Consider the following 11,253-nt stretch of genomic DNA (forward strand, 5'->3'; position numbering starts at 1 on the left):
CCACGAGTGGAGAGGAACGCGCCCAGTCCCGGGCCACAGCAGGGCGGCCCGTGGGGCGCACGCAGGACGCGGACCAGGTAAGCGGCGCGGCCACCAGGCTTGGGCTTTGGTTGCGCGGAGACGCGCCAGGACCTGAGCGAACCTGCAGTACTGGGGAGCCCGAACCCCGGCTCCGCGCCCGCCCCGGGCGCCCCCAAAGCCCACAGGCAGGTGTTTGCTTCTCTTCACCTGGCTCTGCCAAGGCATCAGAGCTTTGGCCGTGGAGAGATGCTGTTGGTTTGGAAATGTCTTTTGCCAAAAGCAAGAGGAGGACAGGGGAGGGGAACTTGGCTTTGGGAAAAGGCACGTGTTAAGTTTTCGCTTTAATGATCTAATTAATGTGGGTCCCCCTCTGGGGGAGGTGGAGGCACCCCGCTCCCTCTCCCCGCCAGCTACCTGATCTTTACAGTGCTAGTCCAGACAAAAGCTACAGGGCCAGCCTCAGCTTCTCTCTATTCACTTTGTGGGGCTTTGGGACTTTGTCTTAAGGTGAAGCTGAAGCCCCTGGCTCATGCAGAGTGGAAGATACCAGAAACACAATGAGTTCCACACAGGACTTTGTAGCCGAGAGCCAGCCTTATCTCTGAAACCAGCCAACGAGATTATATGAGTCAGAAACGGTTTTAAAATTAGTGCAATGCTTCCCTTAAGTCTTTCTCTGGGCTTTAAAGCAACACAGACAACGTAGTTTTTTCGAAATTTGAGATCAAGAGTTATTTTTGTTCAGTATTTCCTTTTTTCCCCACCACTTCCTTATGATTGTATCATGCATTTTCCTGGAAAAGTACTTCCTAGTATATCCTCAGATGTCTGCTTTTCTTACCTAAATTGACTTCCTTCCTCATGATACTGGTTTTTCAAGATGATTTTGGCCTCTAGAACCTTGGTCTTCCCCACACCCCCACACACCATTTCTATTCTTTGTGCATGTGTGTGTGCGCACACACACACGCACGCATGCCAACACTGGGGCTTGAACTCGGGGCTTGTATTCCTCCCTGCTCCCCACCAAAGACTGGCTTCTACCATTAGAGCCGCAGCTCCACTTTCAGCTTTTTGCTGTTAACTGGATATGAGAGTCCAATGAATGGACTGGGAGTTTGACCTACTGGTAGAGTGCTTGCCTAGCATGCACAAAGACTTAGGTTTCGATTCCGAGGTACCACATACATAGAAAACAAAGCCGGAAGTGGTGCTGAGGCTCAAGTGGTAGAGCTCCAGCCTTGAAAAAGTCCAAGGACAGTGCTCAGGCCCTGAGCTCAAGCCCAGGACTGACAAAATTAAATGAATGAATGAATGAATGAATGAATGAATGAATGAAAAGAATGCAATGGACTTTTGTACCTGGCTGTCTTCTAAGTAAGATCCACAGATCTTATCCTCCTAGATAGCTAGGATTACAGGCATGAGCCATTAAGACTGGCTGGAAGCTGCAGTCTTGAACTTTTTCATGTGACCACAGATGTGGTGACACAAGGTATTTTTAGGTTCTATTTGCTCAGGCAAATGGAAGTGTTCTGTAGGCTTTGGATTGTGTTTGAGTCCCTATGTTTGAGTCCCTGCTTAAGGGTTCTTATCTCCATTGGAGAAAGGCAAGATAACTGGCTGATAGACTCAGGGAAGCATTAACTAATGGGCTTTAAAGACTGCTTGGTGAAGTTAGTATATAATACCCTTGGAGTAGGGATTAATGGGATTTGTACAGGTGCTTTCCCATTGGCTTCCACTTACATCCTTTTGTTGTAGTTGGTCATGGGGCTTGAATTCAGGGGCTGGGAGCTGTCCCTGAGCTGTTTTTGCTCAAGGCTAGCACTCTACCACTTGGAGCCACAGCTCTAATTCTAGTTTTCCAGTGGTGAATTGGGGATAAGAGTCTTGTGGACTTTCCTACCTGGGCTGGCTTTAAACCATGATCCTCTGATCTTAGCCTCCTGAGTAGCCAGGAGTACAAGTGTGAGTCACCAGTGCCCAGCTCAGTTATATTCTTTCAAAGTCAAGTTCTGACGGCTTCTGGTGCTTTGTCACTGATGATTTTATTGGCTTGTTTTTTTACCTTGTGGAAAGGGGTGGCACTGAGGATGGTACGAATGTGAGCCACCTGCTTTTGGATGCTGTCCACTTGCCTGAGGGCATGGATGTCTACCATGAAGATGGGACTGCATTTGACCTGCTGGGCTGGATTCCTGTGGTCACCTGCAGGCCCAGGAGTTGGGTCACTACAGCAAGAGATCTGAGCAGCTCCAGGGTGGGCTCCAAGAGCCACATTTCTTTTGTGCCAGTTCTGGTGTTTGAATTTAAATCCCTTAGCTTTTTTGAGAAAGGCTGGCACGTTATCACTTGAGTCACTTGAGCTTTTTGCTGGCTAATTGGGGAAAAGAGACTTGGGAACTTTCATGGGCTGGCTTTGAACCTTGATCCTCAAATCTCAACCTCTCTCATAGGTAGCGTTACAGGTGTGAGTCCCCATCACCAGTGCCTGGCTTAACAACCACATTTTTACAGAATTAATGTAAAGAGTCCTCAAACCCTCTGTCTTCCTGAAAACTGCTGAACTTGGGTGGTCTGAAGCGCTAGAATAAAGCATGGAATGGAAAGTTGCTCAAGTCCAAAACAGGAAGTGGAAAGTTAGTGACAGAGCAAAAAAGACCAAAAAAATTTTACCAATGTGAAAATGCCCAAAACAACAACAGTTATCTGGAAATCAGAACCCTTATGGCTCTTCCCTCATGCACCCTTGTTTTTGCTTGGGGAAGTGAGTACGTAAATCCCAAAGCAGGAAATTCCACACCCAGTTATTTTCTTTCTTTTTTTTTAATAAGATACTCTTATCTCAGATGTAAAGTAATTGACTTCCCTCTGTTTTTGAATATCTTCATAGCATTCCACATTCAAGAGTTTCTGAATGTCAGTTCTTCTGACTCATAAACCAATTCATTGTTCCACGCTCTATCTATCTGCTGTCTAAAGTCCTACCTCTGTGACTTTGTCCGCTAGTGGAGATTTCTGAACTGGCCAGCAAAGGAACTGAGCTGGGCCTACTTTAATTCCACATTGCTTAATGTTTGCAGGGCTCAGGAACAACTGGAGGATAGGAAATACACTTCGTCTCACCTCGGGGAAGGACGAGGCTGTTGTCTGGCCATGTCTTCTGTAGACACAGCTGCTGAGCCAGATGGGGACCATCAGGATGGGCATGTCACCAAGCTCATTTTCTTCCTTTTTGTCTTCGGGGCCGTCCTCCTGTGTGTGGGAGTTCTGCTGTCCATCTTCGGGTACCAGGCATGCCAATACAAACCCATTCCCAACTGCAGCGTGGTGCTGAAGGTAGCTGGCCCCTCCTGTGCAGTGGTTGGGCTGGGGGCTGTGATCCTGGCCCGCTCCCGGGCAAGACTTCAGCTCCGACAGCGAGGTCGCAACCAGGCAGACCAAGACCAAGCCTTCATCTGTGGAGAGAGTCGCCAGTTTGCCCAGTGCCTCATTTTTGGTTTCCTCTTCTTGACGAGCGGCATGCTTATCAGCATCCTGGGCATCTGGGTCCCTGGATGTGGCTCAGACTGGCTACAGGAATCCTTGAATGAGACAGACACTGTGGACGTGGAGTCCCCGATCTGTGGGTTCCTCTCTCTGCAGATTATGGGCCCCCTGATTGTGTTGGTGGGCCTGTGTTTCTTTGTGGTTGCCCATGTAAAGAAGCGGAACGACTCCAGAGGGCACCAGGATACTGCAGAGAACCACGAGGGTCACAGCCAGAGCATGGAGCCTGTCCAGGTCACTGTAGGTGAGTGGCTGTCATTCCGGCACTTCCTGGTGGGAAAGACAGTGGCTCTGGCCTTAACGTTTCACTGGGATGCTCTCCAGTCTGGCTTGGGTTCCCTGTCACTTCTCGCACACACCTGTGTACCAGCTCACGTGCCTGTGCATGTGGACACAGTGCCTCTGCCACGGAATCCTGGCATGCCTCGTTTCCTCTCAGCAGCTAGAGTCTGTAACAGAAGAATTCAGTGGCAACCTTGACTGAAGTCATAGAGGAAAGTGAGAACCCAGACGACAGCCTTGGAGACTGTCATTGGCTGCACACTGAAACTGTATAGCACTTCAGTTGTGTGTGTGTGTGTGTGTGTGTGTGTGTGTGTGTGTGTGTGTGCGTGTGTGTGAACCTTGGGTCTTCCTCCCCTGTGACTGACAGGCTTTCTTTGATGCACCGTTCACCATCCCTGCCTCCACTTCCGGATGCATATGGAAATGTGGGATCTAGGATGGACATTCCAGGAGTCCAAGCCTGTCCCAAGCCTGTGGACTGCAGAACTTTCAGGAGCTTTGGGCTGCTTTCTTCATTTTTGGAACCTTCCCCAGGGGACAGTGTTCTCCACCAGTGACCCAGAGAGAGGTGAAATGTGGCAGTATTTCTTCCTCCCTTGGAATGCGTCAAATTCCTCTCGGGCCCCCTGAGTTTGCAGTAGAGGTAGGGTATCCTTTCCTTTGACCTTGGTGTCACATAATCAAGGAAAAACCCCATCACTGCTCCTTTGCAAGTCCTCTCCCACCCCTTTTGTTTCCAGTCTCCTCCTTTTAAAAAAGGTTGAAATTCTGAAGCCACAGCAGCCTTGACCTAGGAGGGCTAAATAGAGGACTTCAGAACAGAGGTCATAGAGGGTACAGAGAGGGAGTGTGACAAGTGACATCTTTTCCTGTCAGTGTCTACTGACTACAGATGGAGGGAAGGGACCTGCCAAGATGCTGGCCTTATCAGGAACAGCCTTTGCAGGGTGGGAGGCTGGTGGGGTGGGGAGGGGATGGCTTTGCAGACATTTTTGTGTCAGATTGCTTATTGATGGCAACAATGCAAATATTAAACACTTCCAGAGGGTCTCGTCCTGTGCCAAACACTCAAGTGTTTTAACATGTACCTTAAAGCACTCTCTGTGGTCAATCCAGCCACTCTTACAACAACCCCTGAGGGGTTGTTATTTCCATGTCAGAGATGAGGGCACGGAGGCACAGGAACATCAAAGATTTGTACCAGATCTCAAGACCAAGAGACAGAGCATCCTTCAGACCATGTAGGCAGGCCAATTCCAGTCCACTCCCCCTCCCCTCCAGAAACCTTCCCCAGGCATGTGGATCTAATTCAACCAAAGTCAACTGTTGTCAAGAACCAGTGTCTCACATTTGTAAATCCTAGCTGCTCAGGAGGCTGAGATCTGAAGATTATAGTTTGAAGCCAGCCAGGGCAGGAAAGTCCTGGAACTCTTATCTTCTATTAACCACCAAAAAGCCAGAAGTAGAGCTGTGGTAGAGTGCTAGCATAGTGTGAAAATGCTAAGGGACAGTGGCACCCAGGTTCTGAGTTCAAGCCTTAGTACTAGCACAGATCTCACACACACACACACACACACACACACACACACACACACACACACACACACACACACACATACACACACAGAGCCAAGTACTATACCAAGGAAAGAATCGAGCTCCTCAGAACTAGTTTTAGCCCCTGCATGCACAACAGAAGCCATGCCTTCTCCAAGACTGTGCTCACCAAAATTTTATCCAAGCTGCACAGGTGGAGGTCAAACTAAAAAAGGTGGGTACTTGGGTTTCTGCAGCAATTGCTTGAAGTAGAATATATCCCTGTGTTTTGAGGAGGAGAAACGAGGGACCAGACCCACATCTTGAAATCCCAGTGCATTGTATCATGGGAATTGCCTAGAACATTCTAAACAGGTGACTAGGCCGGAGGTCAAAGGAAGGCCTCTGGTAAGACGGTGACAATAATGATATTGTAGGGAAAAATAAAGGTGGAGAGAGAACTTGACTTCCTTGTGGGGAAGAGATTGGTTTGCATTGGTGGCAGGTGCAGGGTTTTAAAAAGTCATTCGCCAGTAACCAACCTGGCATGATCCTGAACAAATTCTCTGACCTCCCTGGCCCCTGATGGCAGAACCATGCTGAGAAACAGAGCCTGATGATAGGTAGGGGACTGGAGGACTGGTGTCCAGCAGTTAACACCGTGTCATGCCCAGGGTTCGCTGGGCTCCACCCCATATTCAAAGCTCTGTGAACATTCCTCAGCCCCGGGCAGTTAGGGAACTTGTTCGTGAATAAGTCTCACACCGATGCTTTGGCTCAGACTCACGGGGAAGAGACTGCATACCACAACACTGGGCACCACGCACTCAGAAATGAAGACCTATGTACACACACACACACACACACATCAAGATACATTTTTACACATAAATGGCTTTGTCAAATTGCAAACAATTCAATACATGACCTAAAATTAAGGTAAGTAAAGGAAGGTGTATGTGACAATATTGGAAGGGGTGACATTAACTGCTTTGACTGACAACTCCTTTGTACTTACTTTTTTTTTGTTATTGTTCCAGTACTAGGGCTTGAACTCAAGGCCTAGGTACTGCTCCTTAGCATTTTTCATGCTAGGCTGGCTTCACCTTCCCTTCTGGGTATTTTTTTTTTCCTTTCTTTTTTTTTTTTTGCCAGTCCTGGGCTTGAACTCTGGGCCTGGGAGCTGTCCCTGAACTCCTTTGGCTCAAGCCTAGTACTCTACCACTTCTGCCTTTTGTGTGTGTATGTGTGTGTGTGTGTGTGTGTGTGTGTGATTAATTGGAGATAAGAGTTTCACAGACTTTCCTGCCCAAACTGGCTTCAAACCATGATCTTCAGACCTCAGCCTCCTTGAGTAGCTAGGATTACAGGTGTGAGCCACCAGCACCCAGCCTATAACCTTTCTAAAGTGGTTAATTGGGGGAAGAGTCTCACAGACTTTCTTGCCTGGCTTGGCTTTGAACCTCAGTCCTCAGACTTAAGCCTGCTGAGTAGCTAGGAATGATACGCCTCCAATGCCTGACCATCACTTACTACGTCAGTTTCCTGTAAATGTACACTCTGGAGAATTACTATCAGTTTCTAGAACTTTTAATATATCAATCAAAAATTTTGTACCCATTGAGAAATATTTCATACTCCCTCTCCCCAGCTTCTGGGAACCTGGCCTACTTTATATATAAATTTATTGCCTTTTGATTAGTATTGGGGGATTTAGCTTAGAGCTTTGTATTTGTTAGAAAAGCAGTCTAGCACATGAGCAATGCTTTATTCTCATCTTTCCATTTTTTTGCCAGTCTTGGGACTTGAACTCAGGGCCTGAGCGCTGTCCTTGGGCTTTCTCAAGGCTAGAGCTCTACCACTTGAGCTACAACACCACTTCTGGCTTTTGCTATATATGTGATACTGAAGAATCAAACCTGTGCATGTTGGCAAGCACTCTACCACTAGGCCAAACTCCGGGCCCCCATCTTTTTAATTTTTGTATTTGAGATAGGATCTCGAGCTTTTGCCCCAGCCAGCCTTGGACCTTGATCCTCCTTCTCTACCAGCTAAGTATCTGGGATTAGAGGTGTGAGCTATCTTGCCTGGATTTAACAGGCTCACTTTTATTTGTGGAGTGAATAGCAAGCATTTTGACCTTTTACTGTATCTAGGAAGGCTAGATAAAGACTTAATTTATTTTGTGCTTGCTAATGTGCTTTTAACCAAATATTGTGTTTCCTCAGGTGACTCAGTGATCATATTCCCGCCCCCTCCACCACCTTACTTTCCTGAGTCTTCATCTTCTGCTGGTGCTCAAAGCCTTGGGGCTCACAGCGTGCTTCCTTCTGAAAACCCACCTTCATATTACAGTCTTTTCCACCATAGGTAAGAACTTGCTTGTGAGCTTCGCAAACCTAAGACTGAACCCAGGGACAATTTAGCTGTAAGCTGTGGCATCAAAGCAAGCATTAGAGATGCATCGCTGAGATTGTGTCCAAATGAGCTGACATTAATACAGGCTTCCAGGCACTGTCAGCAACTCAAAAGTTATAAGCAGTAACAGGGTTGGTATGAAGCCTTCTCTGGACATCTTTGGTGCCTCCAGCAGAGATGGCCATTCGGTGTCAAGCAGTCCATTCCTCCATCCTCCACACCGAGTCGCCCTATGCCCATGTAGGGGCTGACAGGCTTCTGATTGTTGGAGGTCCAGGGCCCCAGGGGGATCCAGCAGCAGGTGCAGAAGTTTCCCTGCTCTACTGGAGGCACTGGAGTGCTGTGTGAACGCACCCTGCACATGACTTGGCCCAACCCGGCCCTTCACTTCATGTTCAGCTGTTTCTGGGCCTCAGGCCCTCTCAGAGTGGATTGAAGAGACATGTGCTGTCCATATCCCACCCCACACTGAGGGGCGGAGTCCCCCCCCCTCCCCGAGGCAGCAGAACTGGAACCAAATGAGGGAGAGGGGATGATGATCCCAGCCCCTTCCTCCAAGAGGCCAGGAGAAGGCTCTGCACCTGCTGGTGGAGGAGGGACAGGGAGCGCAGACTTTGAGGTAGATTGGGCACTGGACAGGGCTAGACTTGGAGGCGTGGACATCTTGGGGGAAGTGCTAGAGATGGAAATGTGAAGCGATTTCTAAAACTAGGAGGAGGGAATCTAAAAAGAGCAGAATGTATCCAGCCAGAAGTCTGGAAAGTGCCAGTCAGGGACTGGGGCGTAGACAATGGGTGTACCTCCTAGAAGGAGAAGCCAGGGTGGGAAGAAAGGACTATTGGGAAATGTTGTGAGTCATAGTAGGAGGGTGGCAGGACTCAGTGAGCTCTGCTTTCCAGACCAGGAGATGTGTGCAGTTTGGAGAGCAGGGGTTGCGAGGCAGGGAAGGGTATGTGTAGGAACTGGGGCAGATGGGTCAAGGGCTATGGCTGTGCAGTGGAGAATCTTGGCCCTGGGTCTGTCCTGTCTTCTTACCTTGATTCTAGTGTCTAAGATTCATGACACATATTGTCCACTGGAGGGCGTGCCCCCCCCCCCAGGTAGAGGAGCAGGATGCTCTCCTGGGGAGCTAGCCCCCTGCAAGCCCTTCCCTCCAGGTCCCGGAGAGGGTGAGATTGTGTGGAGACCCCCTTTTCCCACACAAGTAGGGGGGTAGGTCATCTGATGAGAGGGAAAATGGTGGCCGTAAGCGTGGAGGTTTTGCAGTTTCTCAGTAGGGGTGAGTGCAGGCCTTGCCCAGCATGGAGAAAGGACTGGGTTAGGGTCTAGCATTTGGGAAGTTATAACAAGGATTTTGTTTTGTTTTGTTTTTCCTCTCCAATGACAAACTTCTCCATTCCCTGCAAATAAATCAATGTCTGTGCCCAGGGTCTGGCTTTTCTTACATTATGTTCTGGGATTCGCAAAGCCACTCTGGGAGAAAAGTGTTGTTAACGCCTTGCTTTTCAGACAAGCAAATGGAGACTGAAAGGGGACATAAGGCGTCTGGGGCCAGCCAGTTGGGAGCAGTGGTTTGGAAGTGGGTCCACATGCTGACTCATTGGCTCTCAGAGCCCCAGCAGTAGCCAACCATGCCTTCCTACACTCTGGGGATTTTCTTTCTTTTGGTCAGTCATGGGTCTTGAACTCAGGGCCGGAGCACTGTCCCTGTGCTCTTTTGCTCCAGACTAGTGCTCTTCCATTTTTTGTTTTTTTTGCCAGTCCTGGGCTTGAGCTCAGGGCCTGAGCACTGTCCTTGGACTTTCTCAAGGCTAGAGCTCTACCACTTGAGCCTCAGCACCACTTCTGGCATTTTTTTCTATGTATGTGGTACTGAGGAATCGAACCCGGGTCTTCGTGCATGCTAGGCAAGCACTCTACCACTAGGCCAAACTCCTGGCTGCTCTTCCACTTTGAACCACAGGGCTACTTTCTGGTTTCTGGTGGTTCACTGGAAATGGGTCTCATGGACTTTTCGGCCCAGGCTGACTTGGAATGCTATCCTCAGGTCCCATCCTCAAGGAGCTAGGATTATAGTGTGCTCCGCCAGCTGCTGTGAGCCAGCAGCACCCAGCTGTTTTCATTTTTCTTTTTGCATGAGCTTGTCCATAGCTGACTCAGAAGACAAAAGCAGCAGAGGACAGCCAGTGTGCATGTGTGCATGTGTATTGTGCATCATTGCGTGCATTCATGCAGATGTGTGCATGCGTGTGCGTCCATATATGTGCACAAGCATGTATGTATGTGGAAATGACTGTGTGTACCCATGAGAGTACAGGCAAACATGTGTATGTGTTCATGTGTGTGTGTGTGTGTGTGCATCTTGCCTTTGGATAGCACCTGTTCCTTTGTACTCTGAGCCTTTCCAGTGACAGGGGCAATGAGAGCAGGAGTGAGGCTGTCCCAGGGTTACCATCAGCTGTTAGGAAAGTGAGGGTAAGGAGCCCAACACCAACAGCTATAAAACATACTGCTTTGGGCGAAATGCCTGAGCTGCTTCTGAGGGTGTCATTAAGCATTTGATGGAACCCGGTGCTTAAGGGTGCAGCTGTTTTCGTCACCTCCCTTCATGACCCCTCTTCTTTTCTGCAGGACCCCAACTCCTGAGAGCGAGGATACAGCTTCTGAGAGGGGGCAGGAAGCTGTGTACACCATTTCTGGGACTAACACACTCTCTGAGGACTCCCTCCCTCCACACTTCTCCATGGACTCACCTCCTAGATATGAAGAGAAAGAACCCACGGCCCCCTCCTTAGTCCCATCTTCTGAACCTTCTCCACCATGAACTGTGGGAACCTGTGTAGTTTTATATAGAACTGATCACTGTGTTATTTAATTGTTTTTTTAAATAAAAAATGTAATAGCATTGGCCGCGTCATTGTTTTGCTGGTCAGCATGGAGACAGCAGCATGGAGGTTTCAGGTTAGACTGTGGTCAGGACAGGCAAGATGCCCTCCAGCCCCCATTGTTCCTTTAGCACTGCAAGTCTGGGAAGAAGGTGAACTTTTTTCCTACTGTCAGTTGTGGGACTTGAACGTAGGGCCTGTGCGATGTTTCTGAAAGTGCTCCAACACTGAGCCACTGTCCCACTTCCAATTTGCAGGTGATTAATTGGCAATAAGAGTTTCAAAGACTTTCCTGCCTGGGCTGGCATCAAACTGTGATGTCATTGGCTTGCTACCTTGTCTCCTGGGTAGACACAGCTTATTCCCCTAATTTTCCTATTATTTGCCCCTGTAAGCCCTTACTTGAGAGCAGTGCCCCAACCTCACCCCCCTCCCCTTGAGTGCTCCTGCAAAAGTTGGGCTTCTTCATCACCTGGAGTACCCTAGCAAGACCCAGGTTGGTTTGCCACTCTGCCTGGTAAATCATGGGTACTGCATGTATGAACCATCCCTTTTA

General features: G+C 48.8%; 1 protein-coding gene across 1 annotated transcript; it reads left to right on the forward strand.

The window, feature by feature from the left end:
* On the forward strand, positions 1 to 10,700 carry Tmem171 (transmembrane protein 171). Its single transcript, XM_090331128.1, has 4 exons — positions 1 to 77; positions 3,108 to 3,817; positions 7,623 to 7,764; positions 10,444 to 10,700. Exons 2-4 carry the CDS (start codon positions 3,181 to 3,183, stop codon positions 10,634 to 10,636), a joined length of 972 nt encoding a protein of 323 aa, XP_090187254.1. The 5' UTR covers positions 1 to 77; positions 3,108 to 3,180; the 3' UTR covers positions 10,637 to 10,700.
* The last annotated feature ends 553 nt before the right edge of the window (positions 10,701 to 11,253 follow it).

This window comes from Megascapheus bottae, chromosome 4 (genome assembly GCF_031878675.1).
Source record: "Megascapheus bottae isolate mThoBot1 chromosome 4, mThoBot2.hap1, whole genome shotgun sequence".
Lineage (NCBI taxonomy): Eukaryota > Metazoa > Chordata > Mammalia > Rodentia > Geomyidae > Megascapheus > Megascapheus bottae.

What these genes read in the sequence shown, in the direction of transcription:
- Tmem171 (XM_090331128.1), top strand. Translation starts at nt 3,181, where the DNA reads ATGTCTTCTGTAGACACAGCTGCTGAGCCAGATGGGGACCATCAGGAT. An exon ending in GCCTGTCCAGGTCACTGTAG is followed by an intron (nt 3,818 to 7,622) that starts GTGAGTGGCTGT and finishes GTGTTTCCTCAG; the next exon opens with GTGACTCAGTGATCATATTC. An exon ending in TACAGTCTTTTCCACCATAG is followed by an intron (nt 7,765 to 10,443) that starts GTAAGAACTTGC and finishes TCTTTTCTGCAG; the next exon opens with GACCCCAACTCCTGAGAGCG.